The sequence below is a fragment of the Gossypium hirsutum genome, chromosome A02, assembly GCF_007990345.1.
Source record: "Gossypium hirsutum isolate 1008001.06 chromosome A02, Gossypium_hirsutum_v2.1, whole genome shotgun sequence".
NCBI lineage: Eukaryota > Viridiplantae > Streptophyta > Magnoliopsida > Malvales > Malvaceae > Gossypium > Gossypium hirsutum.
Genome location: NC_053425.1, coordinates 106,500,557 through 106,516,221, shown reverse-complemented (window position 1 = coordinate 106,516,221; position 15,665 = coordinate 106,500,557). Strand labels below are relative to the sequence as shown.

The following is a 15,665-nucleotide window of genomic DNA, read 5'->3' as shown; positions in this document are numbered from 1 at the left end:
TATATAAAAATCTAACATTCTTTAATGTGTACTGGTGCTCATGAGTTGAGTTAGGTCGAGCACATACTTTATGCTTACTCAAGCCCAGCTCGACTCGAAATATGAGTTTAAAATTTTGTCCAAACTCATTCATATTCACAAAAGACTAACACAAATTCATTTTTAACCCGTCCATATTATTTTTAAATTTTTTATAAATTTTAAGTTATTTTATTTTATTTTAATATTTAATAATTTTATACAAATTTTTTATTAAATTTTTTTTATATAATCATCTTAACATTATTTTAATGTTTATATTAAAGTATTATTAAATATTTAATATAGATTTATTTTTTTAATATGTTCTAAATTACATCATATATAAAAATAACAGAGAATAAAGTATTATAAACTTAAGTTTAGACTTTAAATGTTCAAACCCAACCCATTTTAAATACGGGCCTAACTTTTTTGTCTAAATATATTTATTTTGGCCCAAAATCTAAACCCTAAATTTTTAAATAAGAGAATGAATCTAATGCCAACCAAAAGAGATCTCAATCAACATAAATTTATGTATAATAAATTATATAATATATAAAAATGATCTAATTTTTTTCTCAAATTCATTTTTATACCTTTATATTTTTCTCCAATCTTACAAATAAACAATTGTAAAATTAACTTATTGATAAATCATTATGTATTAAGGTATTGAATGAACAACAAATATCAAACCACTTCTTGGGTCAAATCAAGTCAAATTCAAATCAAACGTAAATCTAATATAACATCTTTTATGTTTATCGAAGCCCTTAAAATTTTGTCAAAATCTTTCTATTTTTACAAAAAAATTAAATTAAATCTATTTTAAACCAACCATTTTTTATACTTTATATTATATTATTTTTATATATTATATAATTTAAGATAGATCTTTTGTGTTCTAAATTAAATTATAAAAAATATATTATAAAATAAAATATTATAAATTTTAAAAATAAATCAATCTAAATCAAACCCTAAATATTCAAACTCCTAAGCATTAAATCCAAAACCAATTTATATTTTAAATAAATCTAATTTTTGCCCAAACGAACCTTTAGATTTGATCAGATAATTACAATCCTAAAAAAATTTAAGTAACCTAATTCGATTTAGAATTAAGCTTTCATGACTAAGGAAAATTAATGATATGTATTTAACCAAGTTAAGCTTATTCATCTAATTAATTTCCTCATTTAATAAATAATTTCACATTCAAATTTCTCTAATAAATCACCAATGAACTGAGCTAATAGGCGTTTACGATAAATATTTTGTAAATAAATGTTGTTTTTTCTATTATTTCAAAATAATCCAAAATTGATAATAGATAAAACTTTCAATAAATTTCAGTCCTAAAAAATTGTAGCAAAGAAATGACGGCAGCTCATAAGTGCTTGAAATTTATGAAATGTAATCAAAGCGAAAGGTTAAATCCCATTGCTCATTAACCCTAGACATCATTTTAAATCATCGCTGCGCTTTACGACAAATAATACTCTATTTATAAAAGATGCTTATAAATTATGCTTATAATGGGAAAAAAAATTGATGTTGGTTCAGGCATTCAGAATGAGTAGGAGGTAATTGATCATCAAAATAATCAGATTTTTTAAAAGAAATTCATCATTATGCCTTTGAGAGATCCTAACATGCAAAAGCAAATTAAAAAATAAATTCATTATTAAATGAAAAAAGAAGAAGCAAAATTAGAGAAAAAAAGGGGATGGATTTCTCTCAGACAAATGCCTCGATTTGTCGTCACGATTTGAAAGAATGGAATGGATCAGACTCGTCATCTTTGTTGAATCATCATTGAGAAACCCTTGAATCATCATTAAAAACATAAAAAAATAAGACTAAAAAGAAGAAATTAACAATTTAAGCTAAGAATTGATGAGACAAAAAAATAAATAAATAAATATATAGAAAGGTTTATGGGATTTCAAAATGAAAGAGAGGAAGCTTGGAATGAAAAATAGCGAGCTTTCTTTTTTATAGGCGAAATGATTTAGGGTTTAGGGTTTGTTTGATTAAATATTTACCCTCTATGTTTTTTAAATTTACCTAAACAGCCATTGGGTTTGGTTCCTACTTTGATATTGGGCTTTGGTTTGTGGGTGAAGTTGATTTGGAAACAAAACAATTTTTATTTTTATTCTTTTTATTTCACAATGTTTGTTTCATTTTTGAATTCAAATTATTTCGAGTTTAGGTTATTTTGAATTTATATAATTTAGAGTTTAAATCATACTTGAGGTTTAGGTTTTTATGAGAAATTAAATCACTTTAAAATTAAATCATTTTAAAATATTTATTCAAATTATTTCAAATTCAGGCACATCAAACATAAAACCAATTTGGGTTTTTTTATTTGCTCTACTTATAGTCTCTCTCCCAACTCATAAACAGGAAGATAATGTGTTTCAGTACACTCGAACCCACATCCTCTAGCATCGACAATAATATTCATACTAATCTAGTTAAAACTCCATCGATCAATTTAGGTCATTTTAAGTTACTTATTCAAGTTATCTTTTTTTAAATGACATTTCAATATATTTGTTGATGTAAAATTTTTGAATTGCAATATTAATTAACACGTAGACTACCCAAAAGGCCAACTAATTAACATGTCCTTAGGTTTGGGCCCAATGACCTAATTATAATTAGGTAGATATATACGCCATTTTGCCTGGTCCAACCCATGGGCCAGGCGGAGCCCGCAGGTAGTTCAACTTGAATAATTTTTTTTTAGGGGAATGACTAAATTTAATGAGTAAATATCAAATTTATATATGAATTATGATTTAATATGTAATTTTATATGTAAATTTTGATTTGATATAATTATATACGTAAACTTGAATTGCGAACCATATGTATATATAAAACATTGATTTTGATTCAACTGTACACATTTAAAAACTTTAATACATACATCTATTTTGATATTAAATTAATATAATTGTCTGCATATATAATATATATTAACATAAAATGATGCTAATTTCGTAAAGTTGTCAATGATTTGTAAAATTTTGAAGCAAATTATAATTTCATGTATGACATTGTACAAAATCAAAGTTTAAGTACAACATTACATATTGGACCAAAATTCATGTATAATTTTAATATTTACTCTTAAATTCAATGACGGAAGTATTTTCTTCTTAAATTAAAATTAATAACCTAAATATTAATATAAAATCATTGGAGGGCATGTCCGTTTTGAGTGGATGACACTTCAAAACAATCAAATAATAATATAAATGTCGGATAAAAGTCATACAAAGGAGTGAGCTTAAATTCTACTAAACACAAATGTCGCACATATTTTGAATAGATAATTATGCTTGACGCACGTTAATCAAATTCTGACTGAAAATAATGTTGAATGCATTAAGAGATTCATTAGTTGGAGAAAACAACATTTGATTTGTTCTGTGAATGGCTTAATGACTATTTATTTTGACAGAACCCAGCATTTATTGATTTCAAACTACCATTTTAATTTTGTTTAAAGAGAATTTAGGGGGTTGAAATGTGGGTTTGTTACTTCACAGACAACCCCAAAATCATGTTTTAAATTTTAAATTGGTTTCAAATTTGAAAATATTAATGTTGTATCAATAAATTTTTGGATAAATTATTTTGTTGTACATTTTAAATAGTGATTGTTTTTATTTTGGTCACTCAAATTATTTATTTTTTTGTTAATTTAGTCATTTCAAAAACGAAAATAACTAAATTATTTACTTCACATTAAATGGTAATAAAAAAACTAACAGTACATTTTCACGAATTGTTTAGAGTGATCAAAATAAGAACCACTCCTATTTAGAATTACTAATGGATCGTTTATCTTAATTTTAAAGTGACTAACATAAATTTAAAGTGACTAAAATAAAAAGGATCATAGTGATTAACAAAATAACTTATCCTAATTTTTCTCTTCAATGTATATTAAATCACATAAATCAAATTACAAGTTTGTATGTAATTTTTACATAGTTGTATATAAAGTAAAAAAAGAAGTAAAAAAAAATTGTCCTGAATTTCAACATCACAATTTTTTTTCGTGATAAATTCAAACTATTAATAAGTTAATATTTATAATTTAATTCACATATTTTAAATATATTACCTATCAAATCTAAATTAATAGTTAAATTAAGGGGAAAGCCTGTAAAAATATTATGAAAATCTTTGTTTTAGAAAGTAGATTGTATTTTACTTATTTTATTTAAAAAGTTAGATAAATTGACATATGTACATTAAATTAAATAGTAAGTTGATATTTTCTGTTAAAAAAATTCATCTATTTCTACATAAAAATGGATAAACTAATCCTTATACGTACAAAGATGAATTTACAATAATAAAAAAAGATAAAATCAATTTAATCTTTGAGTATGAAAAGAAAAAATCATTTACAATACTTTTACCGAGAAAATCCCGACTCAGGGATGGATCCAGGAGGGGCGGCCACCCCCTTAGAATTTTTAGATTTTTGAATTTTATATATATATTATCATATATTTTAGATTTGGCATCCACGTTATATAAGATTCGCCCCCTTGACCCATAAGGTTAATTTTAATAATAATAACAATCAAATACTAATGCATGATGGGCCCTTAAAAGACTAAACTTAGAGGACCAATACTTGACTGGTATAATCAATTTGGTTGCTTTTTTGGAGCAAGCGGCATGATCAATTAAGATACATTGAGGCATCTCATATCGCGGAGTTGATTGACAATGGTGAGCTTGAAATTGGCAAACGAAAAAATGAAATCAATACTCTCCAATGTCCATTCAATACCTAATAGGGATCTCATTTAGCTTCTCTCAATAGCTTGATGAGGATGCTCGATTTTGTCTGTCATATTACAATATACCATCACGTCCGGCAACCTTACTTAAAGAAGTGAAGCTGATGGAATATATGATGCATTGAAATTCGTTTAATTTGTTTTCATCTTGTATTTCATGATTGAGATACTTGGAATCACTAATGATCTCCGTCAAACATTGCAGTATAAATCGCAGAATATACTAAACGCGATGCAACTGATGTCATCAACTAAAACACTTCTCCAAAAATTCAAAGAACATGGATGAGATTCTTTATTTAAGAAAGTGAAGTTATTTTGTAAAGATCATAAGATAGAAGTCCCTAATTTAAGTGCTTCGTACAAAGCTGATTGAGGTCGGTCTCGCATCCAAAGAGATAACCTCACAATTAAGCATCACAATCAATTTGATATATTTATTGCTAACAGAAATGAATTATCACTTTAATGATGAGGTAATGGAGTTACTTGTTCTTAGCTTCGCTTTGAATCTACACAATAATTACAAAGCTTTTTGAGTGAAAGATATCTGCAAGCTTATGAATAATTTTTATCCGCACAATTTTACGAAGCAAGAAAAGCTACACATTAAAATTCAATTAGAGCATTTTCAACTTGATGTTCATGAAAGCACGGAGTTGCAAAAAGCTTTTACGAAGTCAAGTGCTAGTTAAGACAAAAAAGTAAAGTATTATCCTCTTATAGATAAAATTATTCATCTTCTGCTAACTCTTCCTGTGTCTACTGTAACAACCTAACAAACATTTTCAACTATGAAAATTGTAAAGATAAAACTTCACAACATAATGAAATATGATTTTCTTTCAACTTACTTAGTAGAATACATTTAAAAAAAGATAACTCAATAATTTTCAACAAATTCTATTATTGATGAGTTTAATCTTACGAAAACGCATAAAGTGCAATTTAAGATGCCTAGTATTAAAATATAAGACTAAGGCTAGATTTTTTAATTTAATTTTTAGAATTAAAATGATATTTATGAAAATTTTAATATAGTGTGCTTTTTTTATATCTTTTTACAATTAAATGGTTCATATTTTTAAAAAAATATTAAATTAATTTATTTGATAAAAAGAATATTTAAAAAAAATTGACAACTTTTTACATTAAAAAAAATACCGTCCGGATTTAGAAATTTCACCCCTACAGCATGCTTCCAAAGCAAACGCCCCCACGGATCCCACTTGTAAACAACACAAAAATATATATTAAAAAATGAGAAAAATAAAGCACAAGAATTTAAAAAACTTTAACTAAAAAATTAGGGCATTCACCATCCGCCTTACAATTCTCCACTAACTCCATGGCCCTATCATGACCTGCCCCTTTCATTATTTACATATTCCATTGCGTTGGCCATTTGCCTCAAAAGATGAGTTTTTCCTTTTTTTTTAATAAACAAAATAACCAGACCCCCATAAAAAAAATAAAATAAAAAGCAATTTTATTGTTCGTTAATTATTAATGTTCTAATGTACCAACCTCTATTCTTGATGATGATGATGTCTTCGTCTTCGTGTCTCCGTAACCGTTGATTCATGAGAATCACAAACTTGTGTCTTGAACTTACATCCAAACCGTTTATTTAATGACCCTCTCCATCCGCTGCCACGTGGATTTTCCTTTTCGATTTTTTGGATTTCTTTCTTCATTGTGGAACATTCCCTTTCTAGTTGATGTACCCGCGTCCTCATTGAATCCATGTCTAGTCGTAACACTTGATTTTCCCTCACGGCTGCTCTCCACGTGGTGCTTCCTTGTTCACCACGTGACATCGCCACCCTTTCCTCCTCCTCATCTTGTTGTTGTTCTTCTTCTTCGTCGTCATCTCTTCTCGTCCCCGACAATCTCCCCACATTCATCGGCGCCGTTTCCGCCGCTAACAATGTACCGGCGATCGCGTGACGTAGCTGCAACTGCTCGAAGAACAAGACTTGGACCACCGCACGTAATGGTAAACGCTCATTTTGTGCCGCGTGAGTGCATGCTTCGAGTGTAAGCTTTTGACAGTCTAATACTCCACATATCTTTTCCCGCTCAGATTCCGGTATCCATGGATGCGCCTTCAAAAAAAAAGTTTATAAAAAAGCTTAATTAACTAATTTAAATCATATTTTTTTTTTCAAAATTTAAACCGCTTGTTTTTGTTAATTGTACCTTGAGGTATACGTCGACAGCTCTGTAAAGTCCATCGTCGAAATTTCTAGCTTGATCGGGAAGCAAAATCGCGAGGTTATAGAACTTTTCCGGTTTCAAATTGGCGTCGGATGCGATCTCAGAAAGGTAACCGTCGATTAATTTTCCGACGAGCATCAATGCAGGCAGCCTACTGCTATTAATAATGTTATCGTTGTTACCTTCGTTTTCGGCTTCGATTCCTGCAGCGTTTCTCTCTTCTAATCCATCCAGAAAATAACCTAAAATCCTCTCAATGCAATCGACGTCATAGAGCGTCTCGTTGAGATAGGAATAACTCGGGATTAACAGATCGTCTAACGTAGCCTGCTCGAGTTGGAAACCGATCTTCTTCTCCAACGCGGCTTTGCTAGATTCCGATGAGTTTAAAATGTTAGCGGATCGTAATAAACCGAATAAGAGCCTCGTTGCGGTTGATGAACTTGAATGTGTCTTTTCTAACGGAAGGTTAGAGATTATCGTTTCCAAAAGCTCTCTCTGTTCACTCTCTGTAATAGCGGCGGCCAATGACGACGACGGTTTCCGATTTGACCGCGACGTTCCTGGAATGTACTTCTTTGCGTAACTCATAAGGCAGCTTTCGATGACCTCAGGACTCAGATCTCGCCTTTTCAATGTTGAAATTAAGCGTTTGAACAACGGTAAACTCAGCAATGCCAGATCTTCAAACCACGACTCCACATTGCTTGTTCGAGCTAAAGCTTTTCTTCTCAAACCAGTTTCGATTCCGTTCCACAAAGCTTGAGCCGAAGTGCCTTTCGCTTCAACGATTCCGTCATTCACTGGCCAGCCAAACAGAGTCGGATCTGTAGAAGAAGCTCTCAAAGCGATCGAATCGATCAATCTCTCAACAATGCCTAAAGACTCCGCTAAAGTCATCACCGATTCGCATGATTTCAACGCTTTGATCGATGCTTTAAGATTTTTAAAAACGGATTGAGAAAGGAACCTTTCGGTTTTAGAAATCAGGTTATCTTCGGAGTACTCATCGGTCATTTCGAGAAACTCGGCGGCGCAACGGAGAGGAACAACGGTGGAGGAGGAGAGATCGATTTTGACGCCGTAACAGAATTTGGCGGCGGTTTCGAAAGCGTCAGAACCACCCGGAAAATCCTGCAGAGATATCTGGTACCGATCTTCTTCTTCATCATCTTGTTGGTCTTGATATTCCTCTGTTTCTTCTTCTTCTTCTTCGATTTCATTCCCGGTTTCACGTTGCTTTTGCTTAGTAACGGTTACAGTAGATGATTTCTTACCTTGTTCTTCTATTAACTGATCAATCTTTCTGCTTTTGGATATCAATGGAAACTTCAACAACAACAACAACAACAAAAAAGACAAATAAATGTTTGCTTCACCAACAAAAAAAAACACCATGAAAAAGAAAATTCAAAACTTAGCTAACCTTATGAAGATGAAAAGTCATATCATCAACTTCAATAATAATGTCACTAGGTAACCCAGTAGCACAAAACCTGTAAAAATTAAAAAAAAAAGTTAACATATTTTTGCAGTATGAAAAAAAATGAAGGAAACGAAAATGAAAGGCTAACCATGCTTGGCCTTTAGAGCTAGGTTTATCAGCTGCCATTTTTTTTCTTTCAGATTAAGTTGAAAATGCTTTGGGTATTTAGAAACAGTTCTGGAAAAACCTAAAGCAGATTAATTTAGGGTTTCCCCCCCTAGTTTAGAGAAGAGAGAAGGGGTTGGGTTTAGGAAGAAGAAGCAATTGGTAAAATAAAAAAAGGGTGGGAAATTGGAATCCTGGAAAACTCAAGGAGGGACAAATGAAACTTGGACAAATTTCAAAGAAGGAAGATCAAATTTTTTTTATTATATTCTTTTACCCCCCAAAAAAAGTTTTTTTTTTAATTTTTTATTTTTGGGTCCTTTTGAATCACATCAGAATCTCAAGTCTCAACTGCTCCAACTCTGTCTAAAAATGTCAAAGAGAGGGAAAAATGGGACTGAAAAAGGGTAACGTTTAGAAGAAAAAGACCAAAAGTAGCAATTAATCCCATCTTGGTTGGCATTATATTGCTTCCCATTTGAGTATATAATGCATATTTTATAATTCCTTATTCTTTTAAATTTAATAATAAAAACACAATTGTGCCAAAAACAATAAATAATTAAAGTGGTATAACTTATTATAATGTAATTATACCATGATATTAGTACACAGTACTTCCTACTTTATTCAATAATGACCTTTAAATTTCTTTCTATTAGGTTAGTTATAGTTCCTTTTTGGTCTGAGTTTTGACCCTAGTATGCTATAGTCACAAGTTTGGATCCGGTTTAGAGTGATTACTAATTATGAAAACTTATAAAATGATAATTTAATTATTGAATTTTATCATTTTTGTCACTCAACTATCTTGAATATGGTCATTTTTACGTTAGTTACATTATGACAAAAAATGATAAATTTTAATAATTTTATAATAATTTTATAACTTTTCATGGTTGATAGTAAAAAGGAAAAAAAAATCATAATTGAACTATTATCTTGTAACTAAAAAAAAAATTAGATGCCCTCTACTGTAATTTATTTATTTTTATTCACAATATTCAAATCGAGTTCTTGGGAAGTTTGATATATAGTTGACTCAAAAGCTAAGCATGCTTAATAGAATCATCAACAACAACTACAGAGTGAGTGAGTAGTATCTACTCTTCACTTTTTTTGGCCAGTGATAAATACTCTTATTTGGATTTTTTTTTTTTTACTTCCATGGCTAAGAGAACAAGAGATTATTGGGTTTTACTAGCTTTTCTCATGTGGGGGCATTATCAAAGTTGGTACCAGATATCTACAAGAAAACCAAAATCCCAAAGCAAGATGACAAAATTGTCTACCATGATAGTTTTAAGAGTCTTGTTAAAAATGCTTTTAGATGCAACAACTAATTGAGAAGGAAATTGATAAGCTTTTTCTTCAAACTTTTTTCCATTGAGGGGCAAAAGGAAAGAATTGAAAACTTTGGGTGTCCAACACTGCAAGTAAAAAAAAGCCATTGTTATTTAATATAGTCATATGAAAATAAATGGGGGTACTGGCCATATTCTAAAGCACATGACCCACATAAAAGAAAACCCCACAGCTTTAAAAATGATTGGTTTTTTGTTGTGTTTTGAAGTTCTAATTTGAAGCTTTTCTTTTTGAAATTTTCAGGTCTGAAAACGTGGCGCTGGCTTTCATTAATAGCAACATGGCCTCCACCCTTGTAAGTTCTTCCACCCTCTTCGTTGCATTGCATTTATGAATACATTAATGAGACAACTACTAAAGAATATTTTGTACAATTTTCCATTAAGGATGTGTGTAAATGGAGTTAAGGAAAATAGGGTGTGTAGGAAAAATGGAAAATTGATTTGAATATTTTTGCAGTATAAATTAAAATTTGTTGTTACTTGAATTGAATGGAAATATATATTTTATTTAATTTCTAGTTATTTTTATTTTTTATATAAAAATAAATTATTTTATATTTAAAATAACGATAATAAGTTAATTTTTTTATATAAAATTAGGGATAAATATCAAATATAAAAAATGGTCTCCATGGTATTTTTATCGAACTTTTGTCTAATGTGTCATTTGATTTATGAACTTTAATTTTGTGTAATTATACACATGAAACTTGAATTGTGGTTCATATTTATATATGAAATTTTGATTTTAATTCAATTGTACACCCTTAAAAAATAAATATATATATTTAGTTTCATATTGGATTAATATATTTGTTTATATATGCAATATATCAATGTAAAATAGTGTCAATTTGATAATGCTATTAGTGCGTTTTGAAAATTGAACCAAATTAAAATTTCATGTATAAAATTGCACAAAATCAGAGTTCACGTATGACATTAGACATTGTATCAAAGTTTATATATAATTATGATATTTACCCCTATTTAAAATAGTAAAAAAATAAAATATCTTTATAAAAATATTTTGGTTAAATTACTTTTTGGAGCTTGAATTTGGCAACTCTTCCAACATTGAAGTATCAACTTTTTTTTTGTCCAAGTTAGGCACTAAACTTAGTAATTATTCTCACATTGGGGCTTAATTTTTTTTGTCTAAATTAGGCTTTGAACTTGACAATTATTCTCAAATTTATGCTTGAAGTTTTTTTGTTCAAGTTAGTCCTTAAAAACCCTAGAGTTTAGACCAAATGTTGAAACAATTGTCAAGTTCAGTGATAACTTTCAATACGAGAACAATTTTCATAATTTTAACCTTATTTAACTCAAATATTTTGAAAAGTTATTAATTATGTTATATTTAACTGAAAAACTGTTTTCTTTTTTTTATAAATATTATAGGGAAGACTTTGGAATTATACCAAATAATGTCCAAAAGGTCATAAACATTTGTAAAAATAAATTTAAAAACTCTAAAAAGTAATATAAAAAAATCGAAGATCAATAGGATCATTATGAAGAGTTGGAAAGATTTATAAAATGTGAATCAAAATCAAAGGAAGAAGACAAGGCAAAGGATTTGTGATTAGACATGAATTACAATTATTACTCTCCTTGATTCTTTCTTTTAACTTATTAAAGAGTGTTGTTGTCATATTCAGTTAAAATGGTGGTGGTGATGATGATGTCGAAGTAAAAAAAAAAATACAAAGCTTTTGTTATTCAAAGCTGAATCTTCTGATAATAATTGTGTTTGGAAGGGAAATTGGAAGATAGAGAAAAATGATTGAAGAGGTAGACTCAGGTGTACTGGAAGAACTTTTGTTTAATTTAGCTATTTTTCACGTGGTTAGGTTAGGTTAGGTAGCTAATCGTTAGGGAAATGGATAATATAATGTTTTCTTTTTATGTCTGTACATGATATGCAGGCATGACTATGGGGCAGGTTAATTTCTATTTTTCCTTCTCTCTACTTTGATGTTTTGCCCTTTTTTTTTTTACTTAATTTTTCTAATTAGAAGGTACCAAATCGTTACATCTGTTTTTTTTAAAATATTTTATAATTTATGTATTTTAATATTTTATTAAAATTTTAAAATCAAAATCAAATTGATACCATTATTAATGAAATTGAATTTTTTATAATTAAATGATCAAAATAAAAACACTCATAATTTAGGTGACTATTAGTATAATTTATCTTAAATTTTAAGGTAAACAACTACAATGTTACTAAATTATTAATAAGTTTTTATTAGTTCACTCAACTTCAAAAACTTGTAAAATAATCATTAAATTATTCAAAAAATTTCTTTGAAATTATTTGATTGTTAATCTTTTTTTTAAAGTTCAACTACCAAGCTCCAAATAATAATTCGACAAGTGATGCAAAGAATCAATACTTATTAACGAGTAAAAGATACCTTAAATCCAAGTCAAACAAAAAAAACTATACAATAATAATACAAGGACTTAAATGAAAACTTTTGAATACTTTAATAACCATTTTATAAATTTTTTTAAAAAAATGAGTGACTAAAACATAAATTATTATTACTGAATTTAGGGGTAATTTTCCCAATTAAAAAAATATAAATAATAGTTTAACTGTTCAATAGATCATATATAGCAACAATAAGTCCATTGCATCACAAATTCCTCATCTGAATTTTACAACAATCCATTAAAATCAAGCATTAGTATGGTATGGGTTCAAAGAGCATAATATCCTCAATGGCTAATTTTCACTAGCAATTACTAAGCATGCATTATCAGAATCCAAAACCAAAATCTGTCAAGGGGCACTGCTTCCATCTGCTTTGTCTGACGATGGCTCGGTGACTGGTTTCTTTGCTGGTCCCGATTCTACCGGACTCATCAAAACACGCTTCACACCTCGTCCTACAACACCAAGATGCGTGACCGCTGCAGGCCCATTTGTATGAGCAGTGGAAACAGTTGGAGAATCAAAACCTCCATTACTGTTAACAGTACCCATCCGCGATGAACTCCCCACAGCGGGAGATGCACTCTTCTCATCAGCCTTTGCCTTGGCAGATGCCATTCCCAGGATTTCGGCAATAATGGACTTTGGGTTGGCTACCAGCTGTTGTAGATCTTCGAGCTGCAAATGCCGAAAGGGATGGAATAATGAAGTTATACACTTGAGGTTTTACCGTTTTAGTTCAAATTAGATAAATCAAAATTGCACTTGCCTTCTTTTCAAGGTCTTCAGCAAGTCCGGCAAGTGTTTCAATTTCTGCTTCTTTATCTTTGACAGATATGACAGTTTGAGAGCCAGTGGAGGACTGTTGAACACCATCATCCAATTCAGAGGTAGCTGAAGAAGATGCCAGGTCTGAGGAAGTCTTTACTTCATTTGTGAGTCGCTGCAGCCGAGACTTGCAAACGGAGATGGCCTTCTGACAGTACGGAATTGCTTCTTCAGGCTTTGAGCCAATTTCCAAACACATACATATTCGAAAATTTCTAAATTATGGGGTTAAGTGGCAAAAATAGAACCCGAATGGAATTAAAGGGTGTAATTCGGGAATCCCCATTTCAATTTTAACTAGCATGCATTGACTAACCAAGACACAGCACCATTTAATTGAACTAGAAATTGATAATAAAGATATTTCAGCCATATCAAGGATACAATTCAGCTATTTGTCGATTATCTGGTTCAACCAGCCGTTGCAAAATGGATAGAGCTTTCTGGTAGTCGCCAAGCGAAGATTCAATATCCTCTAAAGAAGCATGACAGAAACAAAAATCGATGATTTTAGGTGAAATGACATGCTTCAAGAAAAATCCACGGAAAATTCATAAAGAAGGTTCCTCCACCCAGTCACCCAACAAAGCACATGCAACTAATAATAATGAGCCATCATGTACTGACCTCTTTCGAGTGCAACCTCAGCTAATGATGATAAAATATCAACTTTCTCCATGGTGTCACCCACCTGCTGTTTTTCAGAAATCGCCCTGGCAACATCCAGCATTTTCCATGCCAAATCCAGGTCGGACTCATCCGCATCCTCATCTGCTTCGGCCACTTCATCAGTGTCACTGTCGCTATCATCACTTTCCTCATCTTTTCCACCTGAAGCACATAATGATATTAACTAAAATTCGGGCAAGGAAAGGTTGACAATTTGGTTTATAGATAACATATGCAATGATGACATTGCTCGTGGAGCAGCTATCTACAATTGGTAACAATGGCAAAACTACCAAGGCAGTAAAAAATGGCTCTACTAGTTATCTGTGCTCAATTCACTAGAGTTACATAACCCCTTTTATGAATAGAATACGTACTGCCATCTGCAACTGCAGTACTTGATACAGAAGCAACTGAAGATTCACGAGTTGCAATGGTTTTACTCGACTTGTCTTTGTTCAATTCTTGTTGAGTTTCGCCCTCTTTCTTCGGTACAGAAACCAAAGGATCAGCCTCCTCTTGAGCTTTGTACAGCAATGCACGGCCGTAGAGATAGTAGGCCTTGAGACATTCCACTGCAAGTTCACCGTGATGTCCAACCCTAGAGCGAACAAAAATAACAATCTTGATACATAACAAGTAAATTAAGATACTAATGGAAATTCTCGAAACCTGCCTTTTCCTAAAGGTAGTTTAAATTACCTCCTCATAGATTTCCAACCACTTTTTAATTAAATCCTAAACCCTAAATCATGAAATTATTTGTTAAACTAGTAAAAATTCGTTTCCATTTCTTCTTGTAACCCTAAAATGAGATGAAATGAAACATAAGCTGATAAGCCAAAGGTTTTGAACCTGATTTCAAGGGCGCGGCTAAAGCAATCAGCAGCTTCGGCGAAATCATTTTCTTTAAAAGCTTTAGATCCGTTCTCCGTTAACTCGTCTGCGAACTCCAGCGTCTTTTCTCGATCAACATCGGAAGCCGGTTCAGAACCGTTGGCATTGTTGTTATTGTTGCATGTAGACTCGGTGCCACCTTGAACCGCCGATTCCACAGTGGCTTCGATTGAACCTTGCGTCTCTAGGGTTCCATCTGTTTCCTTCCCTGGTGTTTGCTCCGTCACAGCCACCGTCACCTCTGATTCCGCGGTCGTAACTTCTTCTTCGGCCATCGGTCTTTTGATTTACTGAATTCCCGAAATATGCAAAAGAAAAAAAAAATGGAAAGAGGGTTTTGGCTTCTGGGGGTTTCTCTTTTGCGCTTCCTTTCGAAAAGCCCTTTCTGGCGGAAAAGATACATAAAATTGGAGATTCAGGAGGGAAAGACCAACATTCTAAACGACAGCGTTTCTAGTAGGTAGCTCGATGAAGGATATTTTCGTAATTGAGAGAAAATTGTTTTCTTTTTATGGGTAAACTATACTCTGTATCACTAAACTATTAGTAAGTTTATGTTTTGATTACTCAACTTTAAAAAGTTATAAAATAATTAGTAAACTTTTCGATTGTTTTAATTTAAGTCACTTTGCTAAAATAATTATTATATGACATTATCTATTCGTACCGCCTGCATCAATCGAAAACTCTAATTCCTTTTTTTCCTTCTATATTTTTATTTTTTTTACAAAACAGCTTTGAACGTTACAAATTTACGAATCAAAATTAAATAACTTTCT

General features: G+C 30.8%; 2 protein-coding genes, 1 long non-coding RNA gene and 2 other non-coding genes across 5 annotated transcripts; 1 reads left to right on the top strand and 4 right to left on the bottom strand.

Moving 5' to 3' along the window:
• Positions 1–1,594: 1,594 nt before the first annotated feature.
• Positions 1,595–1,665, bottom strand: LOC121216574 (small nucleolar RNA Z105). Its single transcript, XR_005912759.1, has one exon. It is a non-coding gene; the product is annotated as a small nucleolar RNA Z105 (small nucleolar RNA).
• Positions 1,666–1,759: 94 nt separating this feature from the next.
• On the bottom strand, positions 1,760–1,848 carry LOC121216695 (small nucleolar RNA SNOR75). The gene has a single exon (XR_005912879.1). It is a non-coding gene; the product is annotated as a small nucleolar RNA SNOR75 (small nucleolar RNA).
• A 4,300-nt stretch (positions 1,849–6,148) lies between these two features.
• LOC121209669 (BTB/POZ domain-containing protein At5g66560) lies at positions 6,149–9,134 on the bottom strand. The gene is made up of 4 exons (XM_041080704.1): positions 8,660–9,134; positions 8,512–8,581; positions 7,068–8,414; positions 6,149–6,973 (listed from the first exon to the last, which is right to left on the bottom strand). Exons 1-4 carry the CDS (start codon positions 8,695–8,697, stop codon positions 6,395–6,397), a joined length of 2,034 nt encoding a protein of 677 aa, XP_040936638.1. The 5' UTR covers positions 8,698–9,134; the 3' UTR covers positions 6,149–6,394.
• LOC121209670 (uncharacterized) lies at positions 7,295–10,555 on the top strand. Its single transcript, XR_005904763.1, has 2 exons — positions 7,295–8,234; positions 10,285–10,555. It is a non-coding gene; the product is annotated as an uncharacterized lncRNA (long non-coding RNA).
• A 2,115-nt stretch (positions 10,556–12,670) lies between these two features.
• LOC107909350 (protein HGV2) lies at positions 12,671–15,358 on the bottom strand. Its single transcript, XM_016836834.2, has 6 exons — positions 14,845–15,358; positions 14,367–14,590; positions 13,948–14,151; positions 13,705–13,795; positions 13,262–13,535; positions 12,671–13,170 (listed from the first exon to the last, which is right to left on the bottom strand). Exons 1-6 carry the CDS (start codon positions 15,159–15,161, stop codon positions 12,841–12,843), a joined length of 1,440 nt encoding a protein of 479 aa, XP_016692323.2. The 5' UTR covers positions 15,162–15,358; the 3' UTR covers positions 12,671–12,840.
• Between the last annotated feature and the right edge of the window lie 307 nt (positions 15,359–15,665).

Excerpts from the sequence above, each read along its gene's own strand:
- LOC121209669 (XM_041080704.1), bottom strand. The coding sequence starts at position 8,697 with ATGGCAGCTGATAAACCTAGCTCTAAAGGCCAAGCATG. Across the intron at positions 8,582-8,659 it reads AGCTCTAAAGGCCAAGCATG|GTTTTGTGCTACTGGGTTAC; the intron begins GTTAGCCTTTCA and ends TAATTTTTACAG. Across the intron at positions 6,974-7,067 it reads CTGTCGACGTATACCTCAAG|GCGCATCCATGGATACCGGA; the intron begins GTACAATTAACA and ends TTTTTTTTGAAG.
- LOC107909350 (XM_016836834.2), bottom strand. The coding sequence starts at position 15,161 with ATGGCCGAAGAAGAAGTTACGACCGCGGAATCAGAGGTGACGGTGGCT. Across the intron at positions 14,591-14,844 it reads AGCCGCGCCCTTGAAATCAG|GGTTGGACATCACGGTGAAC; the intron begins GTTCAAAACCTT and ends TGTTCGCTCTAG. Across the intron at positions 13,171-13,261 it reads CTGAAGACCTTGAAAAGAAG|CTCGAAGATCTACAACAGCT; the intron begins GCAAGTGCAATT and ends CGGCATTTGCAG.